This window comes from Oenanthe melanoleuca, chromosome 10 (assembly GCF_029582105.1).
Source record: "Oenanthe melanoleuca isolate GR-GAL-2019-014 chromosome 10, OMel1.0, whole genome shotgun sequence".
Lineage (NCBI taxonomy): Eukaryota > Metazoa > Chordata > Aves > Passeriformes > Muscicapidae > Oenanthe > Oenanthe melanoleuca.
The window spans coordinates 8,214,422-8,228,926 of NC_079344.1; the positions used below are offsets into that span (position 1 = coordinate 8,214,422).

Below are 14,505 nucleotides of genomic sequence, written 5' to 3' on the forward strand. Positions count from 1 at the left end.
AAGATAAGAGTGTGCACCCTTTGGAGAAAATGGAACTCAAGGCTGTGCATGCCCTCACTCAAGAAGCACGGATTTAATTCCAAAAGCTGTATTTGCATCCGAGAGCACATCTGTGTACTGCCAGCAATAATAACGTGATATTGGAAGGAAAGAGGGACACATCATTTCAACTAAACCCATGGTGGTCATAAAAGGTGAATGGTATTGAAAGCATTTTTTAATAAATGCCACAACAAACCTTGGCAGCAAAAACTGCTCAGAACAATATGTGAATGTATCCCTGGAGGGAACACTCAAAACTGCTCCAGAACATGGCATTTTTTTCCTGGCAAAAAGGTATGTGATTTTCATTCTCGGCATGTCACGCCAAGCTGAGAGCAAGAAGCAACACAATTAAATCTGCTCAGGTAACAGTGACATTAACAGCCCAGATACTTGTGAAAATGCTTTGTAAAACAAGCCATCTTTAGCAAGCCTTTGCTCTTGCAGTAAGAGTGAGCCACAAACTGCTTAGAAAACATATTTAGCAAAACTATGTTTGTTAATTTTGCACTAGATCCCCCTCGTGCCCCAAATCCCCATAAAGTGCCGAGGATGGGGGAGAGCATCCTCCCAGGGCAGCCGCCTGCAGGTGATCACGTTCATGTGGCTGTGGCTTGGGGCCAGCTCTGAGCAGGGGTTTTCTGGCAGAAAGGGGCCACAGACAGCCCTGACCCACTGCAGCAGCCTGGGGAAAGGCTGAACAGGCTGCAGCTTGGGGGAGCAGATCCGTGTCCTCCTGGGAGCCTTGGCCCCTCTTGAGCATCTGTTATTTGCTCTCAGTGTCACAGAGACATTTGCAGCTCCCTTCCACCCCAATAGGCAATAGTCTAAACATCATCCTGCGGCTGTCTTTGCAGAGCCTTGGCAAAGGGGTTTTCTGAGCCTCTGCTCCACCCCTGTTCCCATCTTGTTCTCACCCGGGAGTGGAAATGCTGCCAGCTCCAGCAGCAGCGTGGTACCATGTGTCGGCTCCTTGGCAGTGGGCACGGCAGACACTGGGGGTGAGGAAATGAGTCTGTCCCACTCTGGAGACGGGCTCGGATCCCTTATTCATCAGCCAGTGAGTCACTGCCCTTCCCACGGGCTCCTCCTGCGAAGCAGAGGTGACAGCAAACAGGATCCAGTGCCTACGCTCCCCAGGCTGGTGGGGAACGCGGAGCCATCCCATCCTCCCGATGGGATGGAGTCCTGGGGAGTGAGCAGGGTGTGCAGGGTGTACAGATACAGGGGTGTGCAGGGTGAGCAGGGTGAGCAGGGTGAGCAGGGTGTGCAGGGTGTGCAGATACAGGGGTGAGCAGGGTGTGCAGGGTGTGCAGATACAGGGGTGTGCAGGGTGAGCAGGGTGTGCAGGGTGTGCAGGGTGTACAGATACAGGGGTGTGCAGGGTGAGCAGGGTGTGCAGGGTGAGCAGGGTGTGCAGGGTGTACAGATACAGGGGTGAGCAGGGTGAGCAGGGTGAGCAGGGTGTGCAGGGTGAGCAGGTACAGGGATGTGCAGGTACAGGGGTGTGCAGGGTGAGCAGGGTGTGCAGGGTGAGCAGGATGAGCAGATACAGGGGTGAGCAGGTACAGGGTGTGCATGGTGTGCAGGATGAGCAGGCACAGGGATGTGCAGGTACAGGGGTGAGCAGGATGTGCAGGGTGTGCAGGGTGTGCAGCCACAGAGGTGAGCAGGATGTGCAGGGTGTACAGGGTGTGCAGGGTGAGCAGGGTGAGCAGGTGCAGGATGTACAGGGTGTGCAGGGTGAACAGATACAGGGGTGAGCAGCCACAGGGGTGAGCAGCCAGCAGCACCTCCTGCCAAAAGAAGCTCTCTGCCTGTGTGAGCAAGGATCTGCTGCAGAGAACAGGGCTGGCTGCTCTTCCCCTTCTGGTCTTTAAACATCATTCCTCCATCTCTCATCCCTGTCCTAAGGCCATTCCCCACCCACTGAAATGACTGTGCTGGTGGCCATGGGACCTCCACAGCACTAGGGAGTGATTAGTGAATCACTGCAATTTCTCAGGTTTCAGAGCCAGGTCTCTGTTCTTCAGGGAGCTCCAGCATCCTGTTTTGCAACATTTGTCTTCGGGCTAATAACATTACAAACCTGCATCCAGAGAAAAATTAAAGCCACTGATAATGGCAGCAAGAAAATCAGTGGCAAAAGACTAAATGTAAATAGCTTTGAAAGCTGATATGTTTGAGTGTGACATGATAATGCAGAAAGGTTGCCAGTGCTGCTATTATTTATAATTCCCCAAATGTCTGAATTCCCTCCAGCCAGCATACATTAAGCATAATCCAGGGCATATGCAACAAATCATATTCAATGATGAAAAGTCAGGAGAAAAGCAAGAGCTCAATCTCTCTTGATTACAGCAGCCACAGATTTCTTTTTCATAGACTGCCAGTACTAATGAATGGAGAGGACATGGAAGGAAAACAAAAATACTCAAACCAACGTGTTTCATGTGCCAATAGATGTATCTGCTCATAAACTTGATTAATTAAATGCAAACCATAGTCAAGAAATGTTGTTCAGGGGTTTTAAGCTCGCTCTGACTGCAGCATCTAGCCATGAATACAGAAGTGTGGTCCTGGAAAGCTGCATGGGATTTTGCTCTGGGACCCTGGATACAAGCACACAAACACAGGAGGATAGGTGTTTATGAAGAGATCCATTTTGTGGTGGAGAACAGAGCAGGACTGATTCAGTAAGGTGTGTCTTGCTGCTGTGCCTGCACAACTGGAACACAGCCTCAAAACCAGAGGATGGGCCTCACAACAGCTCACAAAAATCTCAAATTTTCATAGTTCAGTTTTCCATTCAGAGATCATTCCATTGCAGACAATGCTTCTGAGAAGATCTAACATTTCTGAAGTTATTAAAATATGTTCAATGTTCAGGAAAAGTTTTGAGAGCCAAAGGGAGTTTCATGGCACAAAGATGTATCTTTGAACAGTCCAGAGGCAGAGTTCAGAGTTAAGCACCACTGGGCTGCAGTGATCTGTTACATGTTCCTAGCCATGCATTATGGCCAGAGGATCAGAATGTTTGCCTTGCAAAGGTTAGCTATGCTTTTAAAATTCACCAGGTCTCAGATCTCCACAGCCTGAGCAGCTCCATGGCACTGCTGCCCTGCTGTTGTCAATGACAAATTCAAAAGCTGTGTGGCAGCTCTGGCACAGAGAGCAAAGCTGCCCCACGAGCCTTTGCATGGCAAATTTTAGCCTTGCTCACTGAAATCAAACCTGGCACTGCACCTGGCAGAGCATTTTTTTCTGTTTTTGAAGGATGGTTGGACTTTGCTCCAGTGGGTTTGGTGGCTGAAGCAGGGCTGCACCACCACTGCAGGTCAGGCTGAGCTCCTCTCATCACCTGCCTTTGCTTTTTCAGCTGCTGCTGACACTTTTTGCATCTAACATTAACATTCCAGTTGTTCTCAGGAGAACAGCCCATTATGTATTAGTCTCACTGATGCTGCTCTTCTGCTCTGGTTGGCAATGCTGGTTATGTAAAAGATATTTAATGTTGTAAATAATTAAAATTTTATACAGGATTTTGGCTACTTTTTAGGAGTGAAAAATAAATTAAAGAAAATGTATGCAGTGAATTTGAAAAAATGCTCAAGTCTTCTAGGAAGTGGGGAGACAGTTAATAATATATAATTAACATACCTTCCTTTCTTCCCTTGTTGGTGCAGACATGCCTTTAGATGAAAAGCATGGAAAATTAAAAGTGTGTGGGACTGAATAATGTTGAATTTTATATAAGTTCAACCTAGTCACCAGCTACACATGTTATGGGGAGAGCAGGCTTGTTCCTGCTCAGGGATCTTATCCTGTACCTTTTTACAGGCCTCCCCCACAGTGAGCCTTCCCCTTTACAGCCTTCCCCTTCCAAAGGGAAAGAAATTATGGCCTGTCTTTTCCTATGCTGGTGAAGGAACCCAAAGTGTCCAAAAGAAGTGCATATTAAAGGGTAGTTCATCCACTTAAAGTTCAGCTCATGTTCCCACCAGACATCCCGAGGTGGCACATCACAGCTCAGCAGCTCACAGCCAGGTGAAACACTTTTTAATGTGTGACTGTGCAAGGACACAGCCCATTGAGGAGGCTCCCTAATTTTCTGACAGGAAACATGAAAATTAAGGGATCACAGCCAGCAGCAGCAGATACCCCTGCAGGCAGCATCACTCACAGCTCCCAGCCCAGGCTGTTTCCTCTGGAACCACTGGGCACCTGCACTAAGAACAGCTGGCAAGGAGCAGCCCTGCACACACACCAGAGACCTTCTGATGCTAAAAATGTGCCCTGGGCTTAATGAGGCAAGCAGGGTACAGAAGTGCCAGGTGTGGCTGTACCAAACAGGTACCTCCATGGGCAGCAGGGCACTGCCCAGTGCTCACATGGATGGGTGGGAATGCCCTCAGAGGGACCAGCAGCTTGCTAGGAACAGAATGAGGCTTGCTCCTGATAACTGGAGGTGATGGGATGTACTCACAGATACTTCTGCTGTACTAACATACGTAATTATCCAAATAGATAAATGGGAGTGTTCTTCAGTAAGAATTAGAGACTGTTACTTGCATTTTACTGCAGTGCACATAAGCTGGTTTTGTAGCTACTGGTTTGTAGTCCCTGGTTACTCAGACTGCAAGAATTTGCTGTACTGCTTGTCAGAGCTATTGATGGCTTCTGGTAGGAAAGCTCTGACTAAAGGTCAGGGGCAGATGAGTTTCTTGCTCACCCCAACGCTGACATTTGCAGCCTTGTAGCCCAGAGTAACAAAGGCACAACGAGCTGCAGCCACTTAACAATCCTCAAACCCTCTTATTTCCTTTGGGGGAGCCTGGCCTGGTGCAGAGACAGAAACCTGCTTGTGTATGATGAGCACAGCAGTGCTGAGAGTGCTGAGTGCTGTGTGTGGCTGGATCCCAGTGCTGCTGTCTCACAGTGCCAGGCTCTGCCAGGCTCCACCGACTGCTGATGCAGCTCATGGCTGTCACAACCTCCCTGCTTCAACACAGAGGGTTAATCCTGAGCCCCAGGTAATTTCTGCAGACAGCACCAGCTTCAGCTGCCACCAGGGGCAGTTCCATCAGCCACAGGAACCACAAGAGGGTTTTCAGTCCTGAGCACACCCCAAACAGGGCAATAAAAAGCTGATTCCTGACAATAGGCTTCTCTCAGCACACAATAAATCCAAAATTTCATCTCCAATTATTTATAAATTCTGCTTTTCCAGTCATGTAAGTACTGCTAATCCTGCACCCCCTCTGACTGGGCTAAGGGAACAAAGTGAAGCAAGACAAATATTTTAAAGCTCCATCTCTTGAAAAAAGAGTTCTTGAGATTTCCAAATCTTGATACCATACATACAGACCAAAACCACATTCTTCTAATCAAAGGACACCATTCCATTGAGCTCAGACTTGCAGTCTCCATCATATTAATTTTCTGAAATCAATGAAGACAATGAGACAAGAGATTTTACTTAAACTATATATTTTTACATAAAACAACTTTATGTTACAATAAAATCAGATAAAAATCACAAAGTTATATAATAAGTTCATAAAGAAAAAAATCAAGTTTTCATTTTATAGATATAAAACCCAGCATTTACTGCTACTAGGAATCTAAATAGTAACATTGACTGTCTATGGTCAATTTGAAAAAAGAAAAAAAAGGAGGATAGTCCTTTTGTACAGCAGACAAAATGAGGTAAGAGATGTTTTTACAATGATCCAACTGTAGTAAACACTTCAGTTTTCATTGAAACATATACTAAATATAATAAACCCAAAAAAAAATATACATTTAGAGCACTGCAGTGTTTTCCCACAGTTGTATATCAACAAATTGTCATTCACTAAACTTTACTTGAAACAGTAAAAACAGGGTGTATGTTTACCTTTAGTACTAAAATCTCATAATAATCTAAATATTTTGGTATAGCAGACCACACTAGTACACTCTCAGAACTTTCAACTACAAGGGATATATTAATGTTAAAAACAATGTGCTTTGTTTGTCATTCATGATGAGCTTTATAGACTATTATGTTCATGATCACTATTAGGCAATTAAATGAAAACATCTAAATGCTGCAAAATACTATTTTATTGAGCATAGCTTCCTCATCACACACCCAGATTAATCAAAATCCTGCAAACTTAGAAGCTTAGTTCACAAATCTTACATATCAGTCTTTTTAGCTAGTATATGGCTAAAATAATTATTGCTGACCAGTGTTAAAAAAATAAACAAACCCAACCCAAACAAAAATACAATAGCAGACAGATTTTTCTCAAGTGCCTTTCTTGTATGTACCATTAGTATTAGGTAATTAAATTAAATTAACTAACTTTCAAAATGTGCATATAAAATTTTTGGAGGTATAGGCACCTTCATCTGAAGACTGTATGTTCAGGCTACCTGCTTTAAAGAAAAAAAAAAAAACCAAAAAAAAACAAAAAGAAGAAGAAGAAGAAGAGCTAGCACAAAACACAGTAGAAAATCAAAGGCTGGACATCCAACATCCCCCAGGGATGCAAGCAAAGCCCTCCTGGCCAGGACCAGCTCTGCAGCTCTGCAGCAGAGCCCTTATCAATCACATCTGTCACTCACTGCCTGACTGTTGCACAGCATCCCTGCCAGGCTGTGGGGCCAGCTGTGCCTGCTCTCTACTGCTCTGCCTCTCACACAGGTGCTTCTAGAGGAACTCTTGTCCCACCATTGCCAAATCGTGTGCACAAGCAGACCCTGCCCCAGCCTGGGGCTCCCTGCTGCCCCTCAGCCCCCCAAAATCGGGACCTGCCCTTCTGCAAGGTCCCAGGTGCTGCTGGGGCTGTGGGACAGGAGCAGCTCCTCCTGGTTTTGACTGAAGTGTCTGACCAAACCAGAGCCATGCTCTCTCAGCTCTGTGTGTGGATGCTGCCCTCCCACCCCTCACACCTCCTGGGATGTGCTGAGGACTCTCTGATATTTGCAATCCCAGAACTGCCCAGACAAAGGTGGGTGAGCTGCTGATCATGCAGCCATCCAGCCCTTCAGCACATCCACACTCCTGGGCAGAGCACATCTTGCACTGAAATCTCTGCTGAAACAATGGCCAAAAAACAAAACTGCTGCTGCTGCCTCCCCTCACACCTCTTCCCTTCAGACTCAGCACTGGGCACACATTAAGCTGAGTGAGGCATTTCACCCTGACAGGGGTTTTATCCTTGTTAATCCATAGGCTCAGGAAGACAGCACTATATTCCTTACAAGCCACTGATGTCTTGAAGAGTTCTGCCAAGATAAGAGTATGGTCTTGTAGCTGAGAAACTCCCACCACTGCAAGGTGGTGACAGTAACAGGGAATTCTCCTTCTGTCACTTAGGACACAGCCAAAGGTGGCAAAAAAAATTAATAAGGAAAATAAATGAACACTTGGGGAAAAAAATAAACAGCATAGAGAAGAGAGCAGAAGTCTATGGACAATTTGTGCCCTGCTGCCAGTGGGGTTTGTGTTCCCTGTGCCCAACTGAGCCATCACTGGACAGGGGAGGTGAGCAGGGGCCTGAGCACCACAAGTGCTTTGGCTGGTACCCCTGTGTGACAATGGCAGTGGCAGGGACAGCAGGCAGAACAGCAGAAACCCTTCCTGCTCACCTTAACCCACCCAGCACCTTTAAAGAATTGGTCTCCCTAAATCGCTCACAGAAAAAAACAAGTCAGGTGTTTGTCCAGAAAAAAAAGATATTGTCTAAATAACATTTGTTTTCTGGCCACAGATGCACCCAGTGTAAAATTGTTTTTAGGAAGTGCATCTTTTGAATGCTTGGATACAGACAATGGCAGGTGGTGTTGAATTTCTCAAAGAAAAGACAGTTTTCTTCAGTGAGCTCACTTAGTAAAGGAGACACCAATTAGGTGTAGACAGAACACTGCAAAGTACTGCATTTGCTGAAAATGCACTTCTAGGCCAAACAGAACTACTTGTGAAGTTGACTCAAAATTGGCAAAGGAAGATCCAGCCAAATGATAAAAACCCAAAAAGGTTAACCTTCTTTATTCTGAGCTGTGCAACAAAGTTCCATTTTCTCATTTTGAAATTATTCCTAATATGAGACTAAGGTATTTTTCCAAAATACCTCACAAAATACCTGATGGAATATTCTTTCCCCTTGAAAATTATTCTATCCATTTTTATGTCACTTCTGCTTTTCTGTGATACAAGGTATATCTGTTTATTTCTCATTTTTGTCAAAACCCCTCAAACCCTAGCATTATTCAGCAGCTCTAGCATCACCTCAAAGTGTCTCACCAGAGGTCAGTAAGACACTCTCTGTCCTGGTGTCCCAGGAGGCCAGCACAGATTTTTCTGGCTGAAGCTCCCAGGAGGGCCAGGCAGGCAGGACCCATGGTGGTGCAGCTGACAGAAACCCACATGGGAAGCACCAAGCACAGGTCCTTAGTTAATGAAAGCCCATGAAGGTGAGGTAGGAGAGATCCTGCCATAAAAACCACTTGGAGGGTGTCCAGAAAGGGAACTCAGCCACCCAAGGCACAGCTGTGCTCAGGCAGGTGCAAGTGGAGTGCTGACCAAGGCATTGCTGACAGGAAACCAGGATTAGCACAGCACTCTGAAACAAAGACAAACCCTGCAGATCCTCTCTTGGACAGGGAGGAGTATTTCTCAGCCCTGGCAGTGTTTAGGGCCATCCCTAAGCAGGTGTCTGCCAGCTGAACTCAGGGTGCCCACAGGGACAGGTGAAATTCCAACTGTGCACAGAAGGATGCTCAGTGCATCCACAGGATGGTGTGTGCATTCTGGTGGGGAAGGCTGGCTGCCCTGCTGCTCCCACCAGGACAGAGGAGACATTTCAGTGCTGGATGAGTCTCAGAGGAGCAGGGTGAGGCTCTCAGTTTGGCACACAGGGTGGTGCTGGGCCACCAGAGAGCACCAAGGAGCAAGCAGAGTGTGACACCATCGGTCCTGGGGTGGGGACAGGGACAGGGACAGGGACAGGGACAGGCTGGAGAGGGCAGCTGCAGCTGATGCCCAAACACTCCTGAGAGCATGCACTGCCATGCTATTTTCTCTTCAAGAGGAAAAATACAATGAAAGAGATGGAAAGCTTAAAAGAGATGGTGTTTTGGGAAGTTTAATGATCATACACAGAAGCTCTCAACTTGCTCTCTTATTTTCCTTCCTGGGAAGGAAAAAGAAAGAAGGCAATTATAACAAGCCCTTGGAGGCTTGAAGGACAGAGCTTCCCCAGCATAAAGCTGTGTACAGGCATCCCTAAACTCAACATCAGAGCAATGGCAGATATGTGACACACACATCTGGGGCAGAGAGAAGAGGCAGGGCAGGGATTTCTTTAAGGACACTCCACTGTTCCCCAGAAACAACTGCCTGTGTCAGAGCTATGCACTGCTTAATGTGCCACCAACAAACTCCATCTGTTTAATCAATGCAATCCCATGGAAACACTTCTCTTGCAATTTAAGAGTGGCTTAATACATTCCTAATGAACTGGATCTGAGCTAGACCTGACTAAAGTGGAAAACAAAGATCTGGATTAAGCCAAATAATGTAATTTTTTTTTCTCAGAGCCTTTTGCATCCTTTTACCCAGCATCATGCTAAAAACATAATTTATGTTAAAACAAAGAGAGAAGCCCTAAGATTACTCAGCAGGAAAAGGAAGATAGGGCAGGGTCCTTGGTACAAAAGCAATGAACCACTGTGAGGAATGAGGGCCCTGACTGCCAGTATTGCTTGCAGATCTTAATTGTGTTATCCTGTGCTTTCCAGCTGATGCAGGGACCAAAAAGCAGCCTGGGAGGAAAAGGGAAGCAGGATGAGCTGCCTGCTAAATTATGGTGTATATCTGACTTTCTATCAAATAAAAAGACTAAAAATGGAGACTATTTGTGCACAACCACACAGTTTCTGACGTCATTTTCAATTCTGAGATGTCTGATCTAACCCCACATTATGCAACTGTTGAATCTTCCATGCTGGCAAAGTCTAATTTTCACACGCCTACGTGCTATGTACCTGACTTTTATTTTTATTTTCAAATATCAACAGCCTAAAACAAGTTTTTAAAAAGAGATTTAAATGGTCATAGTGGTTATGAAAGGTCCTAACTGCACATCCATTGTTTCAAAGGAGCAAAAGCAAAAATACTCAAAGTCCATTCTAAAAAACAGGTAATGAAATAATGTAATAGATAAAATGAAAATTCAAGAGACAACTGCAGACAGATTCTATCTCCACCACGGGGATTATATATTCATCTGCAAAAAAGTATTCAATGCATGTTTCATCTACAACCCACCTTTCTTTTAAAGGTCACTTTAATAATCAAGATGTGCCAAAAAAAGAAAAAAGCCCTGAAATTCCAAGAAAAGCATGGCCATGTTATATCAGTCACTGCTGGGAAGCACTAATACAGTGCTTAAGCAAGTTGTCATCTGAATCAAGCAAACAACAATGTCATGTACACACAAGTACCTTCCTGAATTAATTAAGATCCCATGTAAACACTCTGAAAACAGATTATGGAGAAATAAGAGAAAGAAGCTGGAGGAAATCTTAGGGGAAAGAGCAAAGCTTGGGCTGGATTCTCCTCTCTGGCCCTTCTGACACCCCTGTCTGTGACAAACTGAACTTCCTTCTCACTGAAGGCCAGGGTATGACCCTGCATTTCTCAAAACACTCTTAGAGCTGCTGAATAACCAGTTCAAGAATAAAAGAGCATTTCTTCCTCTTGGGTTGAGGGGTTTTTGTGACTACACTACTGCCAGAGAATGCAGAAATCAAAGGAAAGGACTTTGACTTCACATTGCCATCACCCTGCCAATCTCCTAGGCAGAAATTTGCTTCTGAGCAACACCTTCAGTAACCTTATGATGCTTTTCACACCCATGTCTCCTTCCTTACTGCTGCAGAAATCAATCAACAACAATCAGGGGCATAAGCTCTGTAGAAACCAGCAACATATAATTTTTAAAAATAAATACCTGTCCCCAGACTCAGGTGGGTGTTTTTCAGAGATGCACACAGTGATGGAACTATATGGGTTCAAAACTGAAGGCAGGAGAGAGGTGATGCTGCCAGGCAAGAGAAGCTGTCCTCACTGACTGGTAAGACACATGTCCTCAAGAGCTGAAACTCATTTCTGCATTGTTGACTTTGTGCTGTATGGGTCCAGGCAAGCACATGAAACCTCCATCAGAGGTTATCTGAAATCCACTGCTTTTTTTTTGGTGAATCAGGCCTGATTGGCATGGTCCCTAAAGATACTGGTAGCTGTGAGAAGTGATTCTCCTGACTGCAGCTCATCACAGGCACATTTTACAAACTGCAGGGGCTCCAGCTAATCTCTGCTCCACCACAGAATAAAGTCAATTCTGCTAAGAGTGCTGATAGTCCAGACAAGAAAAAGACTTCTTTTCTGTTTCTATGGTTGCAACAGCCCTTAAGAAAGATATAAATTTCCCTGCAACAACTAACTGCATATTCATTTTAAGGTAGATCTAGTTCCAGATTCCTGAGACAGAACCCTCTACCTGTACCCAACCCCACAAAGCCAGAGCAGCAATATAGAAAGTTTCTAATTTCAACAGAATTCAGTGAGCAGCACAATTGGTTTGGTAAATAAACAAAACAAAACAAAACAAAAAAAAACAAAACAAAAAAAAAAAAAAAAAAAAAAAAAAAAAAAGAGAAACCCACCAAATAAACCCCACAGCAAATTTTCAGCCTCTATGTACAAAACCAATGCAAACAAGTGGAACATTCTAGTTATATTTTGTAAAACACACGTTTGGGATCAACAAAACATCAAACATCCAGACCCTAGATTACAAAAAAGATCTATTGCCATCTAATTGTCAACCCCAAGTTTAGACAGTCCTTGTCGAAAATCGTGTAATTCATCTATCTTCCCATCTAGTACATCTAAAAAATTCTTTAATTCAGTTTTAAGGTTGGTCTGCCTATGTTTGTTCTCTTCAACTTCTGTCCTTAGTGTTCTGACTTTCTCTTCAAGATCTTTGTTCTTTTGCTCAGCAGCCTTAAAGACAAAAGAGACAATAAGAAGAATCACAGAGCAGAAGGATGAGCAGCATTTCATAGATTAAAGCAACAAATGGCATTTGGGCTGTGAGAATTTGCTCCAACTTCTGTAAACTGATTAACACAAGGACCTCTGAGAGCCTTGACATGAGCTTGTCAGATTAAGTGCCCACACAGGAAAGGACACAGATTAACTGGAAAAGATGCTTTGCATCAGACTTTGTCATTTGCTTGATATCTTCAAATTCAGCTGGATTTAAATCGTGCACTGTGCATACATTTCTGTCATTGCTACAGTTGCAGGATTAGATACCATGCCATCAACTACATACAGAATTATCTATGATGGTTTAACCTTGAAAAACAAACCTAGAAAACACTCTCTGAGGAATAAAGTTGCTTTATTCAGCCCTTTGGGATTTATTGGTATTTTTTTAAAGTTCTATTTTGTGTCATAGCTTATTTATTGATTGGATTTTACTTCACTGATGAGACTGCTCATTTTTGTTGTCTTTTCATGTATTAATTTATTGCTTCTGCACACGACACAGCTCGAGGAGGTGAAGCCCAAAGTCCAGCTCATGGCTGGTGCAGCTCCACAAGCCCAGAGCAGCAGAAACATGGGATACAGGAGAGCCTGGAACTGCAGAAGATGGATGCTACAGGATCCCAGGCAAACCAAGCTCTGCAATGGAGCTATTTCATCACTCTTGTGCTGGGAATGGCACTGTGTATTCAGCTTGAAATTAGCATTTTTTGTTTTTACAAACTGGAGTTCTTTTGCCTTGAAACACTGAAGTCTGAACAGAGAAATGCATACAGCTAAGAGGAAAAAAAAAAGTAAAGGAAAGGTACCAACTATTCTGAAACTAATTTCACTGCTAAACTGTACCTGTAATTGTTCAGATACAGATTCACATTCTGACATTAGCTCTGGTATAATTTCACCCTGCTTTCGAAGCTCTTCCAGTTCCTTTGAAAACATAAAAGGAAAAATATTAGTGAAAGCTTCAATTTAAAACATAATGGAAATTTGAAAAGATGAAATGGCTTTGCATATTTTATTGTATTCTGCACAGTATTTGGATGGAAAATAATCAAAATAACCTGCCTGCATTACAAAATTGCTAATTTTCTACAAGAATACATTTTTCACTGTATTTTTTACTTTGCATTTCTAAAACAGGCAATGTAATCCAATCTCTTGCATGAATTCCATGAATTATATTAAAAAAATCTTAACCTAAACCATAGACCTATGCAAAAGATGTATTAAATACCAGAGAAATCTGAATGGCTGTAATGCTACAAGCAATTTATAGATGGTAGCAAAGAGCAAATTAGACAATTTCAATGATGTATGACAGCAAAAAAAAATAGGTCAGTGGCTTTACCAGCTGCACATATAGAGACATCACTAGAGAACACAGGTGTAATGGGCTTTCCTCATGGTTCAGCTCTGAGAACCCCCACCTATCCCCTCCCCCAAAATCTGTATTTGGTTCTGGCCTCACCACCCAAGTTGAGCAGACTTGATGAAGGCAGTTAATGGAAAGAGCAACAGAGAAATGTCTCTGTTGGAAATTAAGACAACTTGACTTAAAAAAAAGTGCAAGATCCTCTTCCAGAAACTGCCCACGTAGGTGCTGGTCTCCAGAGAATGCAGGGGTGTACCCCTGGACCACCTGGACTGAGACAAAGCATTTGCCATTTTCCAAACAAGAGCCTTGTCTCAAAACAGAGAGATGTGGATTTGGGAGAGGAACCACTTGGACAAGATCTCCTACATGAGGAGGGTATCAGCAGCTTCTCTTAGATGGCAATGCCATGAGCAGACTTCATGTGGGTTTGGATTCCAGACCATGGAAGATTACTCATGGGTGCTTTAGAGCTAATCGAGAAGATGCTAATGTAAGCATGAATTTTTAAAACAAGTTAGTATATTTTCAGACTAAATAGAAGACAGGCTTGTAAAGTTCACGAGTCAATCAATTTTCTGGTTCATTTGGTACAGTAAAAATGTGAATCTTGAGGAGAATTCTAGGGGAGAATAAGGGTTGTTATACATGCTATTGTCACAGAAAGGTTGGGAAGACAGCATTACATTTTCCTTTGAAATATAGGGCTGAAAAACACTATATTCATGGCAGTGCATCAAAATCCATCTCCCTAAACTACTTCCTTGCACCACCACAAAAGCCCCTAACAGCAGTGCTTTTAAGAGCACCAGCAGAGATGCTGTAATGGCACATGGCAAACTTTACTGCACTGCTTTTCCTCTTCAGCCAGCACAGAGCATTTGGTCACTGTGACATTATCTTCCCCACTGTTCTGGGGTTCCAAACCATCATCCTCCTCAGAAAAATTAACACCCTGTAATGTCAAAAATGACAAACTGGG

The 14,505-nt window shown here is 43.8% G+C and overlaps 1 protein-coding gene across 4 annotated transcripts in view; it reads right to left on the minus strand.

The window, feature by feature from the left end:
- Nucleotides 1-8,399: 8,399 nt before the first annotated feature.
- HOMER2 (homer scaffold protein 2) overlaps nucleotides 8,400-14,505 on the minus strand; it is a 55,111-nt gene continuing 49,005 nt past the window's right edge. For all 4 annotated transcript variants that reach the window (XM_056499886.1, XM_056499885.1, XM_056499887.1 and 1 more), the window contains 2 exons: nucleotides 12,998-13,078; nucleotides 8,400-12,103 (listed from right to left, as the gene is read on the minus strand). In XM_056499886.1, coding sequence (XP_056355861.1) covers nucleotides 11,915-12,103; nucleotides 12,998-13,078 — 270 coding nt within the window. In that variant the 3' untranslated portion in view covers nucleotides 8,400-11,914. The remainder of the gene's footprint in view (nucleotides 12,104-12,997; nucleotides 13,079-14,505) is intronic.